The 26846-nt window shown below is 42.5% G+C and overlaps 1 protein-coding gene, 2 long non-coding RNA genes and 1 pseudogene across 4 annotated transcripts in view; 2 read left to right on the forward strand and 2 right to left on the reverse strand.

Moving 5' to 3' along the window:
* The window catches only part of LOC309620813, a 498839-nt gene that overhangs the window by 193165 nt on the left and 278828 nt on the right, over positions 1 to 26846 (reverse strand). The gene's annotated exons all lie outside the window — the stretch shown is intronic.
* Positions 1 to 26846, reverse strand: part of LOC309620844 — a 260746-nt gene that overhangs the window by 52001 nt on the left and 181899 nt on the right. The window lies entirely within an intron of this gene.
* On the forward strand, positions 693 to 2492 carry LOC309620942 (uncharacterized protein CXorf49 homolog pseudogene; annotated as a pseudogene). The gene is made up of 2 exons: positions 693 to 2023; positions 2460 to 2492. The product of its transcript is annotated as an uncharacterized protein CXorf49 homolog pseudogene (transcript).
* LOC309620897 (uncharacterized protein CXorf49 homolog) lies at positions 2614 to 4897 on the forward strand. Its single transcript, XM_082377724.1, has 5 exons — positions 2614 to 2824; positions 3353 to 3429; positions 3697 to 3742; positions 4323 to 4364; positions 4469 to 4897. Exons 1-4 carry the CDS (start codon positions 2704 to 2706, stop codon positions 4361 to 4363), a joined length of 285 nt encoding a protein of 94 aa, XP_082233850.1. The 5' UTR covers positions 2614 to 2703; the 3' UTR covers position 4364; positions 4469 to 4897.

The raw sequence follows: 26846 nt of genomic DNA on the forward strand, positions 1-26846 counted from the left end.
TTCTTTGAATTTGCCTCAGATCGGGCGAAGGGCTGATGGAGCGAGGCCAACGCCAGTCTGTCCGCCAACCCCAGTCTGTGCGCCAAACCCGCCTGCCAATAACGTTTGCTGAGCCACATTTGATGGAGCAGTTGAGACAGAGACCTTACAGAAGGAAAATACGATCCCTTTGCTCTCTGGCTGACCCCTGATCACTGACTGCGGGACTCCTGTGCCCATTCTCCTGTTGGGTCGTAAGGCTTGCGGTGGAAGGGAGGCTGGCAAATGCTTTCGGCGCGTGCTAGGCGTCAGCCGCCTCAATCTTGACGTTTCATCCTCACCACCCCTGGAGCCCGGCGCCCTCACTCCCCGACCCCCTGTGTAGATGGGAAACGGAGGCTCAGAGCTGTGACTCTAACCGGAAAGGGGAGGCGGGACAGGAGGAGGCGGGCCGAGAGGCTTGACAGAGGGAGGCCCTCCCACCATCCCCTTCACCAGCCCACTGCCCGGACCGCCCACGGGCTTGGCGGCAAATCAGAGGCCCTCGACCCCATTGGTTAGGCCTCGAGCCGGCAGGCGAACAAGGCGCCCGCTGGTTGGCCGGGCCCGGACCAATGAGGAGGCCGCGGCGCGGGCGTGGGCGGTGCGCTGAAAACCGCGCGTCGTTGCGTTTGAGGCGAGCTCGTGCGACGCCTGAGGTGGCTGCCGCTGCCCTCTGAGCGCCGCCCGCCTCGACCGCCGTGACCGCGACCGCGACCGTGACTCGGGCCATCGACCGTCGCCCCGGTTCCGGCGCCGCCAGGGTAGCGACATGAGTTCCCCCGATAAGCTGTCTGTGTGGGGAACGCTTTTCGGCCCAGAGGGCGGGGAGCGGGCCGGCGTCAGCCCGACCGGCCCCGCAGTCCCGCGGGGTCCCGACCCAGGCCCCGAGCCCGGGGAGCCGCGGAGCGGCGAGGGCGGGGGCAGTTTCCCGGACCCCGGGGGCTTCCAGTCGGAGCGGGAGATGCTGGAAGCGGGAGGGCCGGTGCTGTGGGGCCGCGAAGGCCGACCTGGCTCCCCGGCTGACGACACGAGGGACCTCCTGGAACTGGCCGAGGAGTCTGCGGCGGGCATCCTGCGGCAGCTGGCCGACTGGGACGTGCTGGGCGTCCACAGACACCTGTCCCCGGAGAGCTGCGCCACCTTCGAAGTGTCCGCCGTGTGGGCCGGCCTCGAGGCGGGTCCCGGGGGTCGAGGAGCGCCCGCCCAGAGCTGTGGGGAAGCGCCGCCGGCTCCGGCCGGCCCTCTCCACCTCGGTGGGCCCGAAGCGGGCCGGGCCTGGGGGAACCCTAAGAGAGGCCCTAAGCGTAGGTTGAAGGTGGCTGCGGATCGCCAGCGGCTCCCCGAGAAAGGCCTGGCCTGGCTGCTGTCCGACCCCGAGTCCTCAGATGAGTTCAGTGAGACAGAGCTGATGACGTTGAGCACTTACCCCAGAGGAGGAGGCCAGGCCGAGCCCAGCAGACCCAAGGATCCCGGGGACACTCCCAGACACTCGATTTTCCAAGACAGGGAGAATTGCCTTCACGTGCCAGGCTCTTCCCTGTCCTTGGCTCCGCGAGGATTAACTTCGGTTGTGGAAACACAGGGCGTGGGAGAGCAGGGCATCTCTTCCCCTAAGAAAATGCAGAGCGTGCTCTGGGGGAAGGGGGGCAGCAGGCCCAGCTACCCGGGAGCTGCTGCTGCTGCTGCAGGTGGCCTGCGGCGGGTCGCTCCTAGGAAGAAGGGGGCCCAGGAGAAGAAATCCCTCGGGGGAGCCTCCAAACTTGCCCTGGGGAGAACCTTCCCTTCCGGGGGAGAGCGAATCTCGGCACCTCCCCTGGAACCGGCCACCTTGCCCCCAATCTCTGGTATCCCGCTGCTTGGGAGATCCAAGAGGTATACCTTGGTCCTTTCGGGAAATGAACAGTCCAAGCACACCGGTGCTGGGAAGAAATCCGTGGCCAGGCGGGCAAGGGAGTCTGAGGCGGTGGCGGGAGAAGATAAAGACCCAGCCGCCAAGGGCCAAGTGAGTAGGCCATGCTCCTCCTCTCTCCCCACTCTTCGCCCCCCCCCCCCCCGCTCCATCCGCCCCCAGGACACACGTCTTCACCCATGCTGCCTCCGTCCATCCCTCAGGGGTCGTCATTGGGTGCCCCTCGGTCACTGGGTCATTAGGATGCCAGATCGGGCTCCTTTTACTAGGGACAAACATTAAGGTAACACTTCAGGTGTGCTGGGCCCAGTTCTCCACCCTTGGCCTGTTTCCAACCTCCTCTGCGAGACTGGGGCTGGGATGGAAGGGAGGGCTGGTAGCTGAATTGAGTCCGCAGATCCCTTAAAAGTTTCCCCGAAAAGCCTCAGTATTTAAACTCACCAGCTTCCTGAATCCTACTTCCTAGCTGTTCCCCAGACCTTCCTTGCAGGGGGCCTGGGCTTTCTCAGTGCCCCAGTGTTGTCCCTAGATCAGCTCTGCCTGCTGGCCTGGGGCTGACTGAGGGAGAAAGTGCTAATGAGATCAGCCTTTCAATTCCCTTCCCAATTCCCTGCCTCACCCCGGCCCCGAATCACACAACTCTCTCTCCCTCTCTCTCTCTCTCTCACACACACACATACACACACACACACACACACACATTCTTAGTCCAAATCGGTGAGAAATTCTTGTTTCAGCTGCCAACTCACAGGCCAGGCACATCTTTTCCACGCATGCATGGTGGAAAAGCCTGCAGTGACGACCTCAACACCAGAGGCCCCCAAGATCCAGGAAACTCAGAGCCCTCGGCCCTGAACCAGGGAGAGGTCATGCCCAGGGGGCCTGTCCCCTCAGGTGAGTGTCGTGGGTTTGATATGAGGGGAGGGGAGTGGGATTGAGGACAGAAACCTCTGGCTCTGTCTCTGCTGGGGGCACAGCCTTGCTCCCAGGCAGCTTCTCCCCCAGGAGACGGGGTGCTGGCAGGGCTGGCCTTGAGCCACATCATCCTCTGTGTGGGGTTTGTGCGGCCGGGGTGATCGGTGGCAGTGCCCCAAACAGCTCCTCCGGGTGTAGACTTGCAGGGGAACAGCCTTTTCTGTTAAGTCCTTTTCGCCCACATTGCTCTCCCACGTGCTGGCTGTGGCTGCAGCTCTGGGAGGGTCGAATCCAGAGCCACAGTCTTTGGGGACCACAGTGGCGAAATGGCTGCCCCTGGGGAACAGGGGAGGCAGGCCCAGAGAGAAGGTTCGGGTTCTGGGCAGAGCAGGGGCGGCTTGTTGCCAGCGGAGGGTGGTGCTGCCTCACCTCACGTTAGACCCCGCTTGGCCCTTTCCACCTCACTGGGAGCCTGGGAAGCTGGATTGTGTGTCCTTTCCCTCTCAGGTGACCGGAAGCCACTTGACCATCCCCCACGACCAGAAAGACAGCAGCAGCCACTGGGAACACCGGGCTGTCCTCTGGTAATGCTTCCTCTGCCTCCTGGAAATGCAGGCCCAAACTCGAGGGTGGGATCTGGGTCCAAGTTCAACTGACATGTGTGGGGCCCTCCTTCCCCTGCCCCCATGACGTACCCCACGGAGGGAGCCCACCTCCTTTCCACTGAGGAGCCCTTGCCAGTCTAGCCACCCGGCTCTGGGATGGAGGGCCTGGGGGAGAGGAGAAGGTGGAGGAGAGAGGAGGCCAGAGTATACTAATCATTTCTCTTCCTCCTGTGTCTGCTGGCCTAGAGTCTCGTGCTACAGAGAGAAATAGACGACCTTAAGGAGAAACTTGGTATGAGGAACCGGGGACGGAGAGCGGTGTCTTAGTGCAGAACCCGGGTGGGCACCTGGGATGGGAGTGGACTGCAGGTGCATTCGGCCTCGCAGGGACCAACATCCCTGTGGGGAGGAGAACCTAGCAGGCCTGGCCCTGGAGCCGGCTATGCATGTCCAGCTGGGCGTGTGTACAAGTAGCAAAGTACTGTCTGGACTGCATGCACACTTTGCCAACCAGACCAGTCCTAGGGAACCTCCTTCTGATAGGACTTTTAGAGATGCCTCGTTGATTTTTCCATTGAACTGCTGCTTGGTGTGGCTTCTAAGGTTCTTGTTGGATTGTTTGTTTGTGTGACGAGTTCTGACTGGTTGTGGCACGGCACACAGCATGAGAGCTGCTGGCACACTTTGTTTCCCTTTAGGAACCGGTTCCACATTCAATTCGGGTGGTGGGGAGTGGTCAGGCCCAGAGCTCTTTGCATCAGGTCTGGAGGGGGTTTTAGGTTGCAGGGCTAGGCGGTTCCTCACGGGGATAGGGGGACGGGCTTCTATATCCCTCTCTCTGGAGCGCCTGCTAATGCCTGTCCCTGTTGCAGCCGCCATGCAGTACCTGGCTGACAAGTTCCAGACCCTTTGAAGTGAGTGTTACGCACACCGTACCCCTTCCCACAGTCCTGCCTGTTGAGCAGGGCTGGGGGCTGGCCCTGGCTTGAGGCTCCTCCCTGACTCCGCTGTTTCACAGGTTGAACCCAGCGTCTTCCTGCAAGAGGAGCAGCTGGTACCTTTGGGGCCCGGGAGCTGTGGCCAAGCTCGTTCCCTCCTGTTCTGCCTCAGCTGGGGCTTCCTCTCCCCCTTGTTTTGCCCCCGCCCCACCCCAGTTTCACAGCGTTTTCTAATTAAAGTGCCTCTCATATTCTGTGTTCTGCCTTCTCTCTGGAGGGGTAGGGGTAGGGGTAGGGGTAGGGGGCCGGGGCAGGGCGCTGCTCCACGTCAGAGCCTTTTCCAGAACAGTATCTCTGGCATCCTGTGGCGGGGACTCTGGGCCAGCCTCTGCTACCATCCCTGCAGTCAAGCCAGCGGAGTGCCCCACGTCTGGGTCCTGTGTGGGCTCTGCCTGGCCACATTGGCACGTCCTCCCTTTCCCCCGAAGGCCCTCTTCTAGTTCTATCCAAACCCCCTTCCTCCTTTGGGGTCTGGCCGCTCCCATTCATCTCTGCCATTCCCCCTCCCCATCAGCAGGAACTCATGACCCCCTTCCAGAGCTCCAATCTGGAAGCTTTCACATCCTCCCTGCCCTAGCCAGCTGACCACCCTCCTCCAGCCTGGTCGTCTCTATACCCTTGAGTGGAAATTGGCCCGTCAGGTTCTATGGCAAGTGTGGTTAGTAGGTCTGTATTCTTGCATGGTCCCCGTCAAATACTCTTCCACCAGCCCCATGACACAGATTTTCCTGGAAATGGTATTTCCGTCTCCCAGCTCAATCTCCCTGACTGCCTCTTTAGGACACATGAGGTTGAATCTGAACTCCACGTTCGATTTCTCCCTCACTGGAGGTTGGGAAGCACTTCCTTCCCTCAGCCAGGACTCAGGGCTGTACCAGCCTGAGACTCAGAGGGACAGATTTGTGTTTGAGTGAGGCGAGGGTGGTTCTGCCTGACCGCCTTCCCGAAAGACCGGTGTTTTACTACACAAAAGGGGGTATGATGGTAGATAGGACATTCCAGGTTGGTGAGTGTGTGTCCCTGTGTGTGAATAAAAGTAATCAGGGATAATCTCCCTTGAGGGAGAAAGATGTGATTCAGGGAGTAAAGGGAGTAGAGGCTGGTCCAGGTTCTGTGAGGCATTGAATGAGCAAAATCAAGGGTCGGATCTGTTTTGTTCAAGGGTTGTCGTTAAATTCCCAAAACATAGGAGGGGGATGATGCAGAAGTCACCAAACCCCACGACAGGGTGTTGGGATGCTCAAAATGTTGGATTCGCTGGAGGAGGCTCTCGATCCTACTCTGTGATCCTGTGATGTCTGACGACTACTGTGGGTGTGGATGGAATGAGATTGGGAAGGGTGGCTCCTCAGAGTAGCTCATCTTAGAATCAGGAGACCCATATATGAGACCACCCAACATGAGCTACCCGGGACAGGGGCGGGATGGGCACAGTGAGGATGGGAAGTAAGGAGTGACTGTACCTGGACAATGGGGAGCACTTGGGTCCACCCTTCCCCCATATTCTCACCCTGACTCGCTTCCAGAGTTCATGGCATGAGCTCAGGTGGACAGACCACATGTGGGATGGGACAGTCACAGACCTCAGTGTCAGAAAAGAATGTTCGTGGGACTGAATCCTTCCACTCAAACCCCTCCCTGGAGAAGGTGGGCTTGACTGCTTAGTTTACAGCTTTGACCCTGAACCTGATCCAGTGGTTATTGCTTGGCGGTGTAGCACATCTCGCTGCTGTCTGAGTGACTAAGTTTGGCAGAGACCTTCCAGCTGAGGTTTCTGCTCACCGAGACGTGCAGGCAACTTGTGCCCGGGGAGAAGTCCAGCACCAGCACCAGCACCGCCTGTCGGCAGAGGGGGTCACGGGGCTGTGGTCACCCGGGTGAGGAAGTAGAGAAGCTTGTTGAAAGGGAGGTGACATGGGAGGGCGTGACCTCAACCCTTGGTGATGCATTTTCCCTGCCTCCCTTCCCTCCACTGAGCACACAATCTCTCTGTTCCGTGTTCTGACCAACTACTGCAGAAAAATGTTGCTGGAAACATGTATTTCACAGGCTGTGGCTTGGCCCTGAGCTTTCCAGTTCCAGAGGGAAATAGTGGCAGGTCATACATCTGGGCCCCCGTGTGTAGGAGGAGGTCAGGACCACGCCCTCATTCAGTTCGCCCCATTTGCCTTTCCCCTCAAGCCCCTTCTCCAGCCTGGGAGACAGTGGCGGCTGGCCTGGAGAGCCCTAGGCCCCATCCTGCCTGCTTCTGCTCCCTGCCCAATTACTGGGAAGATGCCCCCTCCCCACCCCACCCACTCCACACCAGCACCAGCCCAACCACAGGCCAACTGCTCTCTCTGGACTCTTGGGGGGAAGTGACACAAACAAGAAGGTAGGTGTAGGTGAGCCCTGGAGAGGGAGCTGGGTGTGGTGGGCAGAGTAATCATGCCCCAAGGTGTCCAAATCCTAATTCCTGCTGTTGGCTTATATGTTACCTTGCATGGCAACAGGGGGTTAAGCTTGCAGGTGCAATAAAGGCTGCTACCCAGCTGAATTAAGGTGGGGAGACTCTCACCTGCATTGGCCAGGTTCGGCCAGGCACATTGGGGCTGCCAGGGTTGCCATGTGGACCGTCCCTGCGTGATTCCAGGGCGCAGCATTCGAATGACTGCAGTGTGCTTGGTGCCCCCTGTGCTTGTGCACTGTTGAAGTCTTGGTAAGTACCGCTCAGATGCAGATGGAGGACAGACCAGTAGTTTTGGACCTCCCTTTTGTTCCAAGCCAATCACTTCCCCCATCCTAGTCCTCTTGAGGTATCTGCCAGCCTGACTTTTACAATGATCATTCACTTTCTTTTAAAGGATTTACAATTGTTATTTAATAAAATAACCCTTCCAAAGATAAAAGACACTATCCATATGCACATCGTAGAGAGCATAAGCTCTCAATTTGACAAATAATTATGAACGGAACAACCCATGTAATTATACCCAGGTGACAGAAAAGTACATTGCACATCCAGAAGTCCCCTATATGTCCTTTTCTGTGTAGGAATCCAAATGGATAAGTCTACATACTGCCTGATCCCATTTACTTCACGTTCTTGAGAAGGCCAGACTGTAGGGATAGAAAACAGATTGGTGGTTGCCTGGGTCTGGGGGTTGAGACAAGAGGTTAAACTACCAAAGAGCATGAAGCAATTCTGAGGCTGATGAAAATGTTTTTAATTTTGATTGTATTGGTGGTTCCATAACAGAATGTGTTCATAGAGACTCTTAGACCTTGTATGTAAATTAATTTTAATAAACCCATATTATTAAAAAAATGTAAAAAGTGCATTATGACACAGCAATTAGGGAAGAAAAATAAATAAAGAGAATCCAAATTGGAAAGGAAAAAGTAAAACTATCACTGTTTGCAAGTGACATGATAATATACATAGGAAATCCTAAAGATGCCACCAGAAAACTACTGGAGTTCATAAATTATTTCAGTGAAGTTGCAGTATACAAAATTAATATACAGAAGTCTGTTACATTTCTATACACTAACAATGAAATATCAGAAAGAGAAATTAGGGAAACAATCTCATTTAGTGTCACATCAAACAGAATAAAATCCCTAGGAATAAATCTACCTAAGGAGGCAAAAGACCTGTACTCTGAAAGCTATAAGACACTGTGGAAAGATGTTGAAGATGACACAAACAGATCAAAGATATACCATGTTCTTGGACTGTCAGAATCAATATTGTTAAAATGACCATGCTACACAAGGCAATCTACAGATTCAATGAAATTCCTGTCAAATTACCAATGGCATTTTTCACACGACTGGAACAAATAATTTTAAAATTTGTATGGAAACAGAAACAACCCCGAATTGCCAAAACAATCTGGAGAAAGAAGAATGTAGGTGTAGGAATTATGCTCCCTGACCTTAGACTATACTACAAAGATACAGTGATCAAAACAGTATGGTACCAGCACAAAAACAGGCACATAGATCAATGCTACAAGATAGAAAGCCCAGAAATAAACCCACACACTTATGGTCAATTACTCTACGACAAAGGAGGCAAGAATATACAATGGAGAAAAGACCGTCTCTTCAGCAAGTGGTGCTGGGAAAACTGGACAGCTACATTGAAAAGAATAAAATTAGAACATTCTCTAACACCACCTACAAAAATAAACTCAAAATGGATTAAAGACCTAAATGTAAGATCAGATGCTATAAAAGTCCTAGAGGAAAACACAGGCAGAACACTCTTTGACATAAATCGCAGCAATATTTTTTTGGATCCATCTCCTAGAGTAATGGAAACAAAAGCAAAAATAAACAAATGGGACCCAATGAAACTTAAAAGCTTTTGCACAGCAAAGGCAACCATAAAGAAAACGAAGACAACCTATGGACTGGGAGAAAATATTTGTAAACGATGTGACCGACAAGGGATTAATTTCCAAAACATACAAACAGCTCATAAAGCTCAATATCAAAAACAAACAAACAAAGAAACAAACAACCCAATCAAACAGCGGGCAGAAGACCTAAATAGACACTTCTCCAATGAAGACATACAGATGGCCAATAGGCACATGAAAAGATGCTGTACATTGCTAATTATTAGAGAAATGCAAATCAGAACTACAATGAGGTATCACCTCACACCAGTCAAAATGGCCATCATTAAAAAGTCTACAAGTAATAAATGCTGGAGAAGGTGTGGAGAAAAGGGAACCCTTGTACAGTGTTGGTGGGAATGTAGATTGGTGCAGCCACTATGGAGAACAGTATGGATGTTCCTTAAAAAACGAAAAATAGAATTACCATATGATCCAGCAATCCCACTCCTGGGCATATATCCAGAGAAAACCATAATTCGAAAAGATACATGCACCCCTATATTCATAGCAGCTCTTTTTACCATAGCCAAGACATGGAAGCAACCTAAATGTCCATCAACAGAGGAATGGATAAAGAAGATGTGATATACATATACACACATATATGTGTATGTATGTATATATATATATATATATATATATACACACACACACACAGATATATGTGTATATATATGTATATATACACATACATACATATACATACACACAGGGAATGGAATGGTTAAAGAAGATGTGGTATATATATATACAATGGAATATTACTCAGCCATAAAAAAAGAATGAAATAATGCCATTTGCATCAACATGGATGGACCTAGAGATGATCATACTAAGTGAGGTAAGTCAGGCAGAGAAAGACAAATATCATATGATATCACTCATATGTGGAATCTAATTTTAAAAATGACACGAATGAACTTATTTATAAAACAAACAGACTTACACATATCAAAAACTAACTTATGGTTGCCAAAGGGCAAAGGGGGGGAGGGATAAATTAGGAGTTTGGGATTAACAGATACACACTACTATATGTAAAATAAATAAATATCAAGGACCTACTTATAGCACAGAGAACTATATTCAATATCTTGTAATAATCTATAATGGAAACGAATCTGAAAAGAATATATGTATATAAAATACATATATATTTATATATTTATTTATATAAAATACATATACATATATCTGAATCACTTTGCTGTACACCTGAAACTAACACAACATTCTAAGTCATCTCTACTTCAATTTTTAAAAGTACGTTACATTACAGGGAAATTCCCTGGTGGTCCAGTGGTTAAGATTCTGTGCTTCCACTGCAGGGGGCACGGGTTTGATCCCTCCTTGGGGAAATAGGATACTGCGTGCCACGTGGTGCGGCAGAAAAAAATAATTACAAATTGATCGGCCAAAAAAAATACATTACAAATGGATATTGTTACTCAGTATTTATTTTTAAACACGAGGATCATAATTTTCTCTTGTAATCTGTTAACATGGAATGCTATATCACTTTATTTTCTGAAACTAAATCAAATTTGTATTCCTGGGATGAATCCAGTCATGGTATGTTTTGTATTTTCCTCTTTATATCCTGTAGGATTCAGTTTGCTAATATTCTGTTTCTGATTCTTGCTTCTATGCCATGAGCCTGCGGTTGACCTGTGATTTTCCTTTCTCAAACTGTCAACAGGATTTAGTGTCAAGGTTATTCCATCCTCAGAAAATGAGTTGAGGAGTGTCCTGCCTTTTCAATTTTTTCTAAGATTTTGTGTCAAATTGAAAATATTTATGCCTAAGATGCTTTTCAAAATTCAGTGGTGAAGCCTAGAAGATTTTTTTGGAAAAGCATTTTGACTATTAGTATATTTCTTTACAATTAGTGTGGAGCGATTCCGGTTGGCTCTTCCTTTCTGAGTCATTTTTGGCAAGTTATGTTTGTGTAGAAATTGGTGACCTTTTTCTAAGTTTTCAAATTAATTGGAATAAAATGGTCCATAATATCCTCTTTTCCCCCTATTTACAAAAAAAACTGTCCTACAGATACTTATGCAAGAAAATTGCAAGCAACACCCATTCATCCTTCAACTGGACTCACCCATTGTAAATATTTTGTAGCTTTTGTCATATTTCCTTTCCCTCTGTCTAACTGTATGCGTGTGTGTTTTTAATCGTTTTGTTGAATCATTTGAGTTATTTGAAGAGATTATAGTACATTGTCCCTAAATACCTTGACATGTTTCACTTGGGAAAAATAATTGTTTGCTACAACATCTTTTTTTTTTTTAATTTATTTTTGGCTGCATTGTGTCTTTGTTGCTGCACACGGACTTTCTCTAGTTGTGGCAAGCAGGGGGTACTCTTCCTTGCAGTGTGCGTGCTTGTCACAGTGCTGGCTTCTCTTGTTGCGGAGCATGGGCTCTAGGCATGTGGGCTTCAGTAGTTGTGGCACGAGGGCTCAGTAGTTGTGGCTCACGGGCTCTAGAGCACAGGCTCAGTAGTTGTGGCACACGGACTTAGCTGCTCCACAGCATGTGAGATCTTCCTGGACCAGGGCTCGACCCCGTGTCCCCTGCATTGGCAAGCAGATTCTTAACCACTGCTTCACCAGGGAAGTCCCAGTTTGCTACAACATCTTAATGCAATTATCACACTCAGAAATTTAACTTTGAGACAATACAATTACCTACCGTATGCACTCATTCAAAATTCATGTGTCTCAGAATTGTTATTTGTACCTATTTCTTAAAAAAAATCCTGCTTCCAATCAAAGAACATGCATTGCATTCAGTTGTCATGTCTCTTTAGTGTCCTTTAAACTAGAAAAATTTTCCAGATTTTTTTTGGGTCATTCGTGACACTGACATTTTTGAAGTTTTAATCCATTTTGGGGGGGGCTTTCATTTTACTTTATTTTTTTTTTTAACATCTTTATTGGAGTATAATTGCTTTACAATAGTGTGTTAGTTTCTGCTTTCTAACAAAGTGAATCAGCTATATATACATATATCCCCATATCTCCTCCCTCTTGCATCTCCCTCCCTCCCTCCCTATCCCACCCCTCTAGGTGGTCACAAAGCACCACGCTGATCTCCCTGTGCTATGTGGCTGCTTCCCACTAGCTATCTATTTTACATTTGGTAGTGTATATATGTCCATGCCATGCTCTCCTTTAGAAAGTTTTGATTGGTTTGGATTTTCTGATTGCTTCCTCCTTCTTTTCCCCTATGTTTTCTTCTAGAAGACTTACGTTTTCAGTTCTTATGTTTAAGTCTTTAATCCATTTCAAGTTAATTTTTGTAAGTGCTGTAGTATGTGTCCAATTTCTGCAACTGGAAGATTAAAAGTTAAGGGAAATACTTCTCTGCGTGTGTTCATCCAGTTTTCCCAACCATATTTATTAAAGAGAACATTCTTTCCTCAATTATTCTTGACTTCCTTGTCACATGTTTTGTTTTGTTTGTTTTTGGACTCTATATGCGAGGGTTTATTTCTAGGCTCTCAATTCTGTTCCATTGGTCTATGTGTCTATTTTTATGACAGTACCATACTGTTTTGATTATTTTAGCTTTGTAACATAGTTTGAAAATAGAAACTGTGATGCCTCCAGCTTTATTCTTCCTTCTCGGTATTGTTTTGGCAATTTGGGATCTTTTGTGGCTCCAAACAAACTTTAGGTTTGTCGTTTTCTATTTCTGAGAAAAATACCATTGAAGTTTGATAGAGATTACATTGAATCTATACATTGCTTGGGTACTATGACCATTTTAACCATATTAATTCTTCCTATCCATGAACACTGGATGTCTTTCATTTGTTTGTCTCCTCAAAGTCTTGTAGTTTTCTGTGTGTAGATCTTTCACCTCCCTGATAAAAGTTATTCCTAAGTATCTTATTGGTTTTGATGTATTGTGAATAGGACTGTTTCCTTTATTTCTTTTTCAGATAATTTGCTGTAAATGTATAGAAACGTAACTGATTTTTGTATATTGATTTTGTATCCTGCAACTTTACTGTATTTGGGTTTTTTTCCGTATGAATTTTATTTATTTATTTATTTATTTATTTATTTATACTGCAGGTTCTTATTAGTCATCAGTTTTATACACATCAGTGTACACATGTCAATCCCAATCGCCCAATTCAGCACATCACCATCCCCACCCCACCGCGGTTTTCCCCCCTTGGTGTCTATACGTTTGTTCTCTACATCTGAGTATCAACTTCTGCCCTGAAAATCGGTTCATCTGTACCATTTTTCTAGGTTCCACATATATGCATTGATATACGATATTTGTTTTTCCTCTTTCTGACTTACTTCACTCTGTATGACAGTCTTTAGCTCCATCCACGACTCAACAAATGACTCAATTTCGTTCCATCTTATGGCTGAGTAATATTCCATTGTATATATGTACCACAACTTCTTTATCCATTCGTCTGTCGATGGGCATTTAGGTTGCTTCCATGACCTGGCTACTGTAAATAGTGCTGCAATGAACATTGGGGTGCATGTGTCTTTTTGAATTATGGTTTTCTCTGGGTATATGCCCGGTAGTGGGATTGCTGGATCATATGGTAATTGTACTTTTCATTTTTTTAAGGAACCTCCATACTGTTCTCCATTGTGGCTGTATCAATTTACACTCCCACCAACAGTGCAAGAGTGTTCCCTTTTCTCCACACCCTCTCCAGCATTTGTTGTTTGTAGATTTTCTGATGATGCCCATTCTAACTGGTGTGAGGTGATACCTCACTGTAGTTTTGATTTGCATTTCTCTAATAATTAGTGATGTTGAGGAGCTTTACATGTGCTTCTTGGCCATCTGTATGTCTTCTTTGGAGAAATGTCTATTTAGGTCTTCTGCCCATTTTGGGATTGGGTTGTTTGTTTCTTTAATATTGAGCTGCATGAGCTGTTTATATATTTTGGAGATTAATCCTTAGTCCGTTGATTCATTTGCAAATATTTTCTCCCATTCTGAGGGTTGTCTTTTCGCCTTGTTTATGGTTTCCTTTGCTGTGCAAAAGCTTGGAAGTTTCATTAGGTCCCATTTGTTTATTTTTTGTTTTTATTCCCATTCCTCTAGGAGGTGGATCAAGAAAGGTCTTGCTGTGATTTATGTCAAAGAGTGTTCTTCCTATGTTTTCCTCGAAGAGTTTTATAGTGTCCCACGTTACATTTAGGTCTCAAATCCATTTTGAGTTTATTTTTGTGTATGGTGTTCAGGAGTGTTCTAATTTCATTCTTTTACATGTAGCTGTCTAGTTTTCCCAGCACCACTTATTGAAGAAACTGTCTTTTCTCCATTGTATATCTTTGCCTCCTTTGTCATAGATTAGTTGGCCATAGGTGCGTGGGTTTATCTCTGAGCTTTCTATCTTGTTCCATTGATCTATGTTTCTGTTTTTGTGCCAGTACCATATTGTCTTGATTACTGTAGCTTTGTAGTATAGTCTGAAGACAGGGAGTCTGATTCCTCCAGCTTTTTTTTTTTCCTTCAAGACTGCTTTGGCTATTCGGTGTCTTTTGTGTATCCATACAAATTTTAAGATGATTTGTTCTAGTTCTGCAAAAAATGCCATTGGTAATTTGATAGGGATTGCATTGAATATGTAGATTGCTTTGGGTAGTATAATCATTTTCACAATATTGATTCTTCCAATCCAAGAACATGGTATACCTCTCCATCTGTTGGTTTCACCTTTAATTTTTTTCATCAGTGTCTTATAGATTTCTGCATACAGGTCTTTTGTCTCCCTAGGTAGGTTTATTCCTAGGTATTTTACTCTTTTTGTTGCAATGGTAAATGGGAGTGTTTCCATAATTTCTCTTTCAGATTTTTTTCATCATTAGTGTATAGGAATGCAAGAGATTTCTTTGCATTAATTTTGTATCCTGCAACTTTACCAAACTCATTGATTAGCTCCAGGAGTTTTCTGGTGGCATTTTTAGGATTCTCTGTGTATAATATCATGTCATCTGCAAACAGTGACAGTTTTACTTCTTCTTTTCCAATTTGTATTCCTTTTATTTCTTTTTCTTCTCTGATTGCCGTGGCTAGGACTTCCAAAACTATGTTGAATAATAGTGGTGAGAGTGGACATCCTTGTCTCGTTCCTAATCTTAGAAGAAATGCTTTCCGTTTTTCACCATTGAGAATGATGTTTGCTGTGGGTTTGTCATATATGGCCTTTATTATGTTCAGGTAGGTTCCCTCTATGCCCACTTTCTGGAGAGTTTTTATCATAAATGGGTGTTGATTTTGTCAAAAGCTTTTTCTGCATCTATTGAGATGATCATATGGTTTTTCTTCTTCAATTTGTTAATATGGTGTATCACATTGATTGATTTGCGTATATTGAAGAATCCTTGCATCCCTGGGATATATCCCACTTGATCATGGTGTATGATCCCTTTAATGTGTTGTTGGATTCTGTTTTCTAGTATGTTGTTGAGGATTTTTGCATCTATATTCATCAGTGATATTGGCCTGTAATTTTCTTTTTCTGTAGTATCTTTGTCTGGTTTTGGTATCAGGGTGATGGTGGCCTCATAGAATGCGTTTGGGGGTGTTCCTTCCTCTGCAATTTTTTGGAAGAGTTTGAGAAGAATGGGTTTTAGCTCTTCTCTAAATGTTCGATAGAATTCACCTGTGAAGCCATCTGGTGCTGGGCTTTTGTTTGTTGCAAGATTTTTTATCACAGTTTCAATTTCAGTGCTTCTGATTGGTCTGTTCATATTTTCTGTTTCTTCCTGGTTCAGTCTTGGAAAGTTACACCTTTCTAAGAATTTGCCCATTTCTTCCAGGTTGTCCATTTTATTGGCATAGAGTTGCTTGTAGTATTTTCTTAGGATGCTTTGTATTTCTGCGGTGTCTGTTGTAACTTCTCCTTTTTCATTTCTAATTTTATTGATTTGAGTCCTCTCCCTCTTTTTCTTGATGAGTCTGGCTAATGGTTTATCAATTTTGTTTAACTTCTCAAGGAACCAGCTTTTAGTTTTATTGATCTTTCCTATGGTTTTCTTTGTTTCTATTTCATTTATTTCTGCTCTGGTCTTTATGATTTCTTTCCTTCTGCTAACTTTGGTTTTGTTTGTTCTTCTTTCTCTAGTTCCTTTTGGTGTAAGGATTGTTAGATTGTTTACTTGAGATTTTTCTTGTTTCTTGAGGTGGGCTTGTATAGCTATAAACTTCCCTCTTAGAACTGCTTTTGCTGCATCCCATAGGTTTTGGATCATTGTGTTTTCATTGTCATTTGTCTCTAGGTATTTTTTGATTTCCTCTTTGATTTCTTCAGTGATGTCTTGGTTATTTAGTAAGGTATAGTTTAGCCTCCATGTGTTTGTGTTTTTTATGTTTTCTTCCCTGTAATTCATTTCTAATCTCATAGCGTTGTGGTCAGAAAAGATGCTTGATATGATTTCAATTTTCTTAAATTTACTGAGGCTTGATTTGTGACCCAAGATGTGATCTATCCTGAAGAATGTTCCATGCGCAGTTGAGAAGAAATTGTAATCTGCTGTTTTTGGATGGAATGTCCTATAAATATCAATTAAATCTATCTGGTCTATTGTGTCATTTAAAGCTTCTCTCTCCTTATTTATTTTCATTTTGGATGATCTGTCCATTGGTGTAAGTGAGGTGTTAAAGTCCCCTACTATTATTGTGTTACTGTCGATTTCCTCTTCTATAGCTGTTAGCAGTTGCCTTATGTATTGAGGTGCTCCTATGTTGGGTGCATATATATTTATAATTGTTATATCTTCTTCTTGGATTGATCCCTTGATCATTATGTAGTGTCCTTCCTTGTCTCTTGTAACATTCTTTATTTTAAAGTCTATTTTATCTGATATGAGTATAGCTACTCCAGCTTCCTTTTGATGTCCATTTGCATGGAATATCTTTCTCCATCCCCTCACTTTCAGTCTGTATGTGTCCCTAGGTCTAAAGTGGGTCTCTTGTAGACAGCATATATATGGGTGTTGGTTTTGTATCCATTCAGCAGGCCTGTGTGTTTTGGTTGGAGCATTTAATCCATTCACGTTTAAGGCAATTATCGATATGTATGTTCCTGTGACCATTTTCTTAATTGTTTGGGTTTGTTTTTGTAGGTCCTTTTCTTCTCTTGTGTTTCCCACTTAGAGAAGTTCCTTTAGCTTTTGTTGTAGAGCTGGTTTGGTGGTGCTGAATTCTCTTAGCTTTTGCTTGTCTGTAAAGCTTTTGATTTCTCCATCGAATCTGAATGAGGTCCTTGCCGGGTAGAGTAATCTTGGTTGTAGGTTCTTCCCTTTCATCACTTTAAGTATATCATGCCACTCCCTTCTGGCTTGTAGAGTTTCTGCTGAGAAATCAGCTGTTAACCTTATGGGTGTTCCCTTGTATGTTATTTGTCGTTTTTCCCTTGCTGCTTTCAATAATTTTTCTTTGTCTTTAATTTTTGTCAATTTGATTACTATGTGTCTCGGCGAGTTTCTCCTTTGTTTTTCCTGTATGGGACTCGCTGCGCTTCCTGGACTTGGGTGGCTATTTTTTTCCCATGCTAGGGATGTTTTCGACTATAATCTCTTCAAATATTTTCTCTGGTCCTTTGTCTCTCTCTTCTCTTTCCGGGACCCCTATAATGCGAATGTTGTTGTGTTTAATTTTTTTTTTTTAATATTTAACCACATGTGTTTGTTTGTTTGTTTTTTAAATTTATTTATTTATTTTTGGCTGTGTTGGGTCTTCATTTCTGTGCGAGGGCTTTCTCTAGTTGCGGCAAGTGGGGGCCACTCTTCATCGCGGTGTGCGGGCCTCTCACCGTCGCGGCCTCTCTTGTTGCGGAGCACAGGCTCCAGACGTGCAGGCTCAGCAATTGTGGCTCACGGGCCTAGTCGCTCCGCGGCATGTGGGATCCTCCCAGACCAGGGCTCGAACCCGTGTCCCCTGCATTGGCAGGCAGATTCTCAACCACTGCGCCACCAGGGAAGCCCGTTGTGTTTAATTTTGTCCCAGAGGTCTCTTAGGCTGTCTTCGTTTTTCTTCATTCTTTTTTCTTTATTCTGTTCCACAGCAGTGAATTCCACCATTCTGTCTTCCAGGTCACTTATCCGTTCTTCTGCTTCAGTTATTCTGCTATTGATTCCTTCTAGTGTAGTTTTCATTTCAGTTATTGTATTGTTCATCTCTGTTTGTTTGTTCTTTAATTCTTCTAGGTCTTTGTTAAACATTTCTTGTACCTTCTCGATCTTTGCCTCCATTCTTTTTCCGAGGTCCTGGATCATCTTCACTATCATTATTCTGAATTCTTTTTCTGGAAGGTTGCCTATTTCCACTTCATTTAGTTGTTTTTCTGGGGTTTTATCTTGTTCCTTCGTCTGGTAAATCGCCCTCTGCCTTTTCATCTTTTCTATGTTTCTGTGAATGTGGTTTTTGTTCCACAGGCTGCAGGATTGTAGTTCTTCTTGCTTCTGCTGTCTGCCCTCTGGTGGATGAGGCTATCTAAGAGGCTTGATGGGAGGGACTGGTGGTGGGTAGAGCTGACTGTTGCTCTGGTGGGCAGAGCTCAGTAAAACTTTAATCCACTTGAGTGTTGATGGGTGGGGCTGGGTTCCCTCCCTGTTGGTTGTTTGGCTTGACGCAACCCAACACTGGAGCCTACCTGGGCTCTTTGGTGGGGCTAATGACAGACTCTGGGAGGGCTCACGCCAAGGAGCACTTCCCAGAACTTCTGTTGCCAGTGTCCTTGTCCCCACCGTGAGCGACAGCACCCCCTCTGCCTCTGCAGGAGACCCTCTAACACTAGCAGGTAGGTCTGGTTCCGTCTCCCCTGGGGTCACTGCTCCTTCCCCTGGGTCCCGGTGCACACACTACTTTGTGTGTGCCCTCCAAGAGTGGAATCTCTGTTTGCCCCAGTCCTGTCGACGTCCTGCAATCAATTCCCACTAGGCTTCAAAGTCTGATTCTCTAGGAATTCCTCCTCCCGTTGCCGGACCCCCAGGTTGGGAAGCATGACGTGGGACTCAGGACCTTCACTCCAGTGGGTGGACTTCTGTGGTATAAGTGTTATCCAGTCTCTGAGTCACCCACCCAGCAGTTATGGGATTTGATTTTACTGTGATTGCGCCGCTCCTACTGTCTCATTGTGGCTTCTCCTTTGTCTTTGGATGTGGGGTATCTTTTTTGGTGAGTTCCAGTGTCTTCCTGTCGGTGATTGTCCAGCAGCGAGTTGTGATTCTGGTGTTCTCGCAAGAGGGAGTGAGAGCACGTCCTTCTACTCTGCCATCTTGGTTCCTCTCTACTCTATTTGTTGATTGGTACTAACTATTGGTGTTGGTGTCTTTTGGATTTTCTACATATAAGATCATATCAGCTGCAAATAAAGACAATTTTACCTCTTCCTTTCCTATTTGGATGCCCTTTTTATTTTTTGTATTGATGATTGCTCTGGCTAGGACTTCCAGTACTATGTGGAAGATGAATGGTGAGATAGGGCATCCTTGTTTTCTTCCTGATGTTAGAGAAAAAGCTTTCAGCCTTTCACCGTTGAGTATGATGATGATGCTGGGCTTGACATATATGGCCTTTATTATGTTGAAGTATGTTTTTTCTATACCCAATTTGCTGAGTGTTTTTAATCCTAAAATGATGTTGAATTTTGTCAAATGCTTTTCTGCATATATTGAGATGATCATATGATTTTAATCTTTCATTTATTAATGTGGTATATTACATTTATTGATTTAAATATGTTGAACCATCCTTGCATCCCAGGGATAATTCCCACTTGGTCGTGATATATAATTCTTTTAATGTCCTGTTGAGTTTGGCTTGCTATTTAGTTGAGAACTTTTGCATCTATAATCATCAGTGACATTGGTCTATAGTTTTCTTATAGTGTCTTTATCTGACCTTGGTGTCAGATAATGCTGTCCTTGTGAAATGAGGTTGGAAGTATTCCATCCTTTTAAATTTTTTGGAAGAGTTTAAGAAGGACTGGCATTAATTCTTCTTTAAATGATTGGTAGAATTCACCATTGAAACCATCTGGTCTTGGGCTTTTCTTTGCTCGGATTTTTTTCTTCTTCTTCTTCACTGATTTAATCTCCGTATTCATAATTGGTCTGTTCATATTTTCTATTTCTTCATGATTCAGTCTTGGTAAATTGTATATTTCTAGGAATTTATCCATTTCCAATTTGATGGTGTATGGTTGTTCATAATTGTCTCTCACAATCCTTTGTGTTTCTGTGGTGTCATTGTAATGTCTCCTCTTTCATTTATGATTTAGTTTGAACTCTCTCTTTTTTCTGAGTTAGTCTAGCTGAAGGTTTGTCAATTTTGTTTATCATTTCAAAAAGCCAGCTCTTATTTTCATTGATCTTTTCTATTGACTTTCTGATCTCTATTTCATTTTTTCTTCCCTGATATTTGTTATTTCCCTCCATCTGCTAACTTTGCACTTAGTTTTTTCTTCTTTTTCTTAATCCGTTAGGTTGTTTATTTGATATCTTTCTTGTTTCTTTTTTTTTCTTGTTTCTTAATGTATTCATTTATCGCTCTAAACTTCCCTCTTAGAACTGCTTTCGCAGCATCCCAATAGTTTTGGTACCTTGTGGTTCCATTTTCATTTGTTTCAAGATATTTTTAAATATACCTTTGACTTCTTCTTTAACCCATTGGTTGTTCAGGAGTGTATTGTTTAATATCCATATGTTTGTGAGTTTTCCAGCTTTGTTCCTGTTATTGATTTCTAGTTTCATACCATTGTGGTTGCAGAAGATACTTGGTATGGTTTCAATCTTCTTAAATTTGCTTAGGGTTGTTTCATGAGCTATCATATGATTTATCCTGGAAGATGTTCCATTTGCACTTGAGAAGAATGTGTTCTGCTGCTGTTAGATGGAATGTTGTATAGAAGTCTGTTAAGTCCTTTGGTCTACAGTAAGGTTCAAGTCCATTTCCTTTTGTTGATTTTGTGTGGATAAACTGTCCATTGTGAAAGTGGAGTATTGAAGTCCCCTACTATTATTGTATTGTTACCTATTTACCCCTTCAGATCTCTTAGTATTTCCTCAATATATTTAAGTGTTCCACTGGATGGGAGGGGAGTTTGGTTGAGAATGGATACATGTATATATGAGGCTGAGTCCCTTTGCTGTGCACCTGAAACTATCACAACATTGTTAATTGGTTAGACTCCAAAATAAAATTAAAAGTTTAAAAATAGATAAATAAATATCAGTGATCATTTCTAACTATATATATATATATATTTAGGTGTTCCAATGGTGGGTGTCTATATATTTACAGTTGTTATATCATCTTGATGAATTGACCCTTTTTATCATTATATATTGACCTTCTTTGTCTCAAATTACCATTTTTGGCTGAAAGTCTATTTTGTCTGATATCAGTATAGCTACCCCTGCTCTCTTTTGTTTTCCACTTTCATGAAATATCTTTCACCATCCCTTCACTTTGAGCGTACGTGTGACCTTAAAACTGAAGTGAGTCTCTTGTAGGCAGCAATACAGTTGGTATTGTTTTTTTATCCATCCATCCACTCTATGCCTTTTGACTGGAGAAGTAAATCCAATTACATTTAGAGTAATTATTAATAGGTAAGGATTTAATAATGTCATCATATTAATTGCTTTCTGGCTGATTTTTAGTTCCCTAGTTCCTTTCTTCCACTCTTGCTGCTTTCCTTTGTAAATTGATGATTTTCATTGTAGTAAGTTTTGATTCCCTTCTCTTCATCTTTTGTGAATCTAATGTATGCTTTTGCTTTGTGGTTACCATGTGGCTTGCATAAAACATCATATATGTTATGTTTTTGATGTCACCATTTACATATTTTAAATTGTGTACCCATTAGCAAATTGTTGACGCTATAGCAATTTTTAATACTTTTATCCTTTAATCGTTATACTAGAGTTAAGTAGGCACACCAACATATTACACTATTAGATTATTCTGGATCTGAGTGTGTGCCTTCCTTTACCGTGTATATTCGCATGTTCTCATAATATTAACTAGCGTCCATTTGTTTCAGCTTCAAGAACTCCTTTTAGCAGTCTTGTATGGCACATTTTGTGGTGATGAATTCCCTCAGCTTTTGTTTATTAGAGATAGTCTTTATCTTGCCTTCATTTCTTTTTTCCTTATTGAAGTATAGTTGATTTACAATGTTATATTAGTTTCAGGTGTACAACACAGTGATTCTATATTTTATAGATTATACTTCAATTAAAGTTATTATAAAATATTTGTTACATTCTCTGTGATGTCCATTACATCCTGTATCTTATTTATTTTATACCTAGTGGTATGTATCTCTTAATCCATTTCCCCTACCTTGTCCCTCTCCCCAAGGCTCTCCCTACTGGTAATCACTAGTTTATTCTCTGTACCTATGAGTCTGTTTCTGTTTTCTTATATTCATTTGTTTGTTTGTTTTTTTATATTCCACTTATGAGTGAAAACATATGCTGTTTGTCTTTCTCCGTCTGACTTATTTCATTAAGGATATTACCCTCCAGGCCTCTCCAATTTGTTGCAAATGGCAAATGTTTTCTTCTTTATGACTGAGTAATATTCATATATATATATATATACATATATATATATATATATATATATATATATGAATATATATATATTACATCTTTATCCATTCACCTGCTGATGGACACTTAGTTTGCTTCCATATCGTGCCAATTGTAAATAATACTGGTATGAACATTGGGGTGCATATGTCTTCTTTTTTTTTTTTTTCTTGGCATATATACCCAGGAGGGGAATTGCTGGATCATATGGTAGTTCTATTTTTAGTTTTTTGGGGAACCTCCATGTTGTTTCCCATAGCAGCTCTACCAATTTACATTCCCGCCAATAGCGAAATAGGGCTCCATTTTCTCCATATCTTCACCAACATTTATTATTTGTTGTCTTTGTGGTGATAGCCATTCTACCATTCAAGAGTGTGAAGTCATATCTCATTGTAGTTTTGATTTGCATTTCCCTGATGATTAGTGAATTTGAACATCTTTTCATGTGCCTGTTGGCCACCCATATGTCTTCCTTGGAAACATGTTTATTCAGGTCTTCTGCCCATTTTTTAATCAGGCTGTTTGTTTTTTTGATATTCAGTTGTATGAGTTCTTTATCTATTTTGGATATTAACCCCTTATCAGACATATCATTTGCAAATATCTTCTCCCATTCAGTAGGTTGTCTTTTCACTGTGTTGACGGTTTCCTTCTCTGTGCAAATGCTTTTAAGTTTAATTAGGTTCCATTTGTTTATTTTTGCATGGTTAAGTTTATTTCTAGGTATTATATGCTTTCTGATGTGATTGTAAATGGGATTGCTTTCTTGCTTTCTCTCTCTGATAATTCATTAATATGTATAGAAAAGCAACAGATTTCTGTACATTAATCTTTTATCCTGTAACTTTACTGAATTCATTTATTACTTCTAATAGTTTTTTTTTCCTCTGGTGGAGACTTTAGGGTATTCCATATATAGTATTATGTCACCTGCAAATAGTGACAGTTTTACTTCTTCCCTTCAAAATTTGATGCCATTAATTTTTTTTTCTTGTCTGATTGCTGTGTCTAGGACAATACTATGTTAAATTGAAATTTGAGAGTGGGCATCATTGTCTTGTTCCTGACTTTAGAGGAAAAGCTTTCAGTTTTCCTCCTTTGTATACAATGTCAGCTGTGGGCTTGTCATAAATGGCCTTTATTGTGCTGAGATATGTTCCGTCTATACCAACTTTGTTGAGAGTTTTTATCACGAGTGGGTGTTGAATTTTGACAAATGCTTTTTCTGCATCTATTGAGATGATGTGATTTTTGTATTTCATTTTGGTAATGTGGTGTACTACATTGATTGATTTGTGAGTATTGAACCATCCTTGCATTGCTGGAATAAATCCTACTTGATCATATAGTGTATGATCCTTTTTCTATATTGTGAATTCGGTTTGCTAATATTTTGTTGAGGATTTTGGCATCTGTATTCATCAGATTGGCCTACAATTTTCTTTTCTTGCAGAGTCTTTGTCTAGTTTTGGTGTCAGGGTAATCTTGGCCTTGTAGAATGAATTTGGGAGTGTTCCCTCCTCTTCAATTATTTGGAGTAGTTGGAGAAGGATAGTTATTAACTTTTTTAAATAGATCTTTATTGGAGTATAACTAGTTCACAATACTGCACTAGCCTCTGTCACACAACAAAGTGAATCAGCCCCATGCACACATACATCCCCATATCCCCTCCCTTTTAAGCATCCCTCCCGCCCTCCTTACCCACCCCTCTAGGTGGTCTCAAAGCACCGAGCTGATCTCCCTGTGCTATGCTACTGCTTCCCACTAGCTAACTATCTTACATTTGGTAGTGTATATATGTTGATGCTACTCTCACTTTGCCCCAGCTTCCCCCTCCCCCTGTGTCCTCAAGTCCATTCGTCTTTATTCCTGCCCTGCCACTAGGTTCATCAGTACTATATATATATATATATATATATATATATATATATATATATATATATATATATATATATATATATATATTCTTTTTAGATTTCATATACATGTGTTAGCATATGGTATTTGTGTTTCTCTTTCTGACTTACTTCACTCTGTGTGACAGACTCTAGGTCTATCCACCTCACTACCAATAACTCAATTTCGTTGCCTTTTATGGCTGAGTAATATTCCATTGTATATATGTATCACTTCTTCTCTATCCATTCATCTGTCAATGGACATTTAGGTTGCTTCTACGTCCTGGCTATTGTAAATAATGCTGCAATGAACATTGTGGTATGTGTCTCGTTTTGAATTATGGTTTTCTCAGGGTATATGCCCAGTAGTGGGATTGCTGGGTCATATGATAGTCCTATTTTTAGTTTCTTAAGGAACCTCCATACTGTTCTCCATAGTGGCTGTATCAATATACATTCCCAGCAACAGTGCAGGAGGGTTCCCTTTTTGTATGCTTGGTAACATGTCCCTGTGCAGTTGTCTGGTCCTCAAATTTTGTTTGTTGGGTGTTTTTTGATTACTGATTCAATTTTAATAGTAGTAATCAGTCTGTTCAGATTATCTATTTTTTCCTGATTAAGTCTTGGAAGATTGTATGTTTCTAGGAATTTATCCAGTTCTTCTAGGTTGTCCAATTTTGTGGCATATAAATTTTCATACTGTTCTCTTATGATCATTTGTATTTCTGTGATATTGGTTGTAATTTCTCCTATTTCATTTCTTATTTTGTTTATTTGGGTCCTCTCTCTTTTTGTCTTAAGGAGCCTGGCTAAAGGCTTATCAATTTGTTTATCTTAAAAAAAGACCCCAGCTCCTGGTTTCATTGATCGCTTCTTTCTTTCTTTTTTTTTTTTTTTGGTTTCTATATTATTTATTTCTGCTCTGAAATTTATTATTTCCTTCCTTCTGCTGATGTTGGGCTTTGTTTGTTCTTTTGCTAATTCCTTTACATGGAAGTTAGCGTGTTTATTTGAGATTTTTCTTGTTTCTTGAGGCATGTATGTATCTCTATAAACTTTCCTCTTAGAAGGGAAGTTTTGCTGCATCCCATGGATTTTGGAAAGGTTTTTTTAATTTTCATTTTTCTCAAGGTATTTTCTGATTTCCTCTTTGATTTTTTCATTGACCCATTGGTCTTTTATTAGTATGTTGTTTAGTCTCTATGTGTTTGTGCTTTTCCCATTTTTCTTCCTGTAATTGATCTCTAGTTTTATACCATCATGATCAGAAAAAAGTGCTTGATATAATTTCTATCCTCTTAAGTTTGTTGAGATTTGTTTTGTGGCCTAGTATGTGATCTATCCTGGAGAATAATCCATGTGCACTTGAAAGGAATGTGTATTCTGCTGTTTTTGGATGGGATGTCCTATAGATATTTATTAAGTTCACTGATCAAATGTGTCATTTAAGGCCACTGTTTCCTTAATGATTTTCTGCGTGGACGATCTGTCCATTGATGTAAGTGTGTTGTTTAAGTCCGCTGTTGTTCTTGTATTATTGTCAATTTCTCCCTTTATTTCTGTTAATATTTGCTTTATATATTTATGTGCTCCTATATTAGGTGCATATGTGTTTATGAATGTTGTATCCTCTTCTTCTATTGACACCTTTATCATTATATGATGCCTTTCTTTGTCTTTTATTATAGACATTGTTTTAAAGTCTACTTTGATATGTGTATTGCTACCCCAGCTTTCTTGTTGTTGCCATTTGCATGGAATATCTTTTTCGATCCCCTCACATTCAGTCTGTGTGTGTCTCTCGCTCTGAAGTGAGTCTCTTATAGGCAGCATAAAGATGGGTCTTGTTTCTATTTACTTATTTTTAAAATCCAATCCAACCTGATGTCTTTTGATTGGAGGATTTTGTCCACTGACATTGTTTTGTGGTTTTCACTGCTTCATTATTTTTTTTCTTTCTTATTTTTTTTATTGGGGTATAGTTGTTTTACAATGTTGTGTTAGTTTCTACTGTACAGTGAAGTGGAGTTCCCTGTGCTATACAGCAGGTTCTTGTTAGGTATCTATTTTACACATATTAGTGTATATATGTCAATCCCAATCTCCCAATTAATCCCATCCCCCACTCCCCACCCCCGCTTTCCGCCCTTGTTGTCCATACATTTGTTCTCTATATCTCTGTCTCTATTTCTGCCTTGCAAACTGGTTCATCTATACCATTTTTCTAGATTCCACATATATGCGTTAATATACAAAATTTTTTTCTCTTTGTGACTTACTCCACTCTGTATGACAGTCTCTAGGGCCGCCTAACTCTCTACAAATGACCCAATTCATTCCTTTCTATTGTTGAGTAATATTCCATTGTATATATGTAGCACAACTTATTTATCCATTCGTCTGTCGATGGACATTTAGGTTGCTTCCATGACCTGGCTATTGTAAATAGTGCTGCAGTGAACATTGGGGTGCATGTGTCTTTTGGAATTATGGTTTTCTTTGG

The sequence above is a fragment of the Balaenoptera borealis genome (assembly GCF_965194805.1).
Source record: "Balaenoptera borealis genome assembly, chromosome: X".
Classification (NCBI taxonomy): domain Eukaryota; kingdom Metazoa; phylum Chordata; class Mammalia; order Artiodactyla; family Balaenopteridae; genus Balaenoptera; species Balaenoptera borealis.

What these genes read in the sequence shown, in the direction of transcription:
- LOC309620897 (XM_082377724.1), top strand. Translation starts at nt 2,704, where the DNA reads ATGCATGGTGGAAAAGCCTGCAGTGACGACCTCAACACCAGAGGCCCC. An exon ending in CAGGGGGCCTGTCCCCTCAG is followed by an intron (nt 2,825 to 3,352) that starts GTGAGTGTCGTG and finishes TTTCCCTCTCAG; the next exon opens with GTGACCGGAAGCCACTTGAC. An exon ending in CGACCTTAAGGAGAAACTTG is followed by an intron (nt 3,743 to 4,322) that starts GTATGAGGAACC and finishes TCCCTGTTGCAG; the next exon opens with CCGCCATGCAGTACCTGGCT.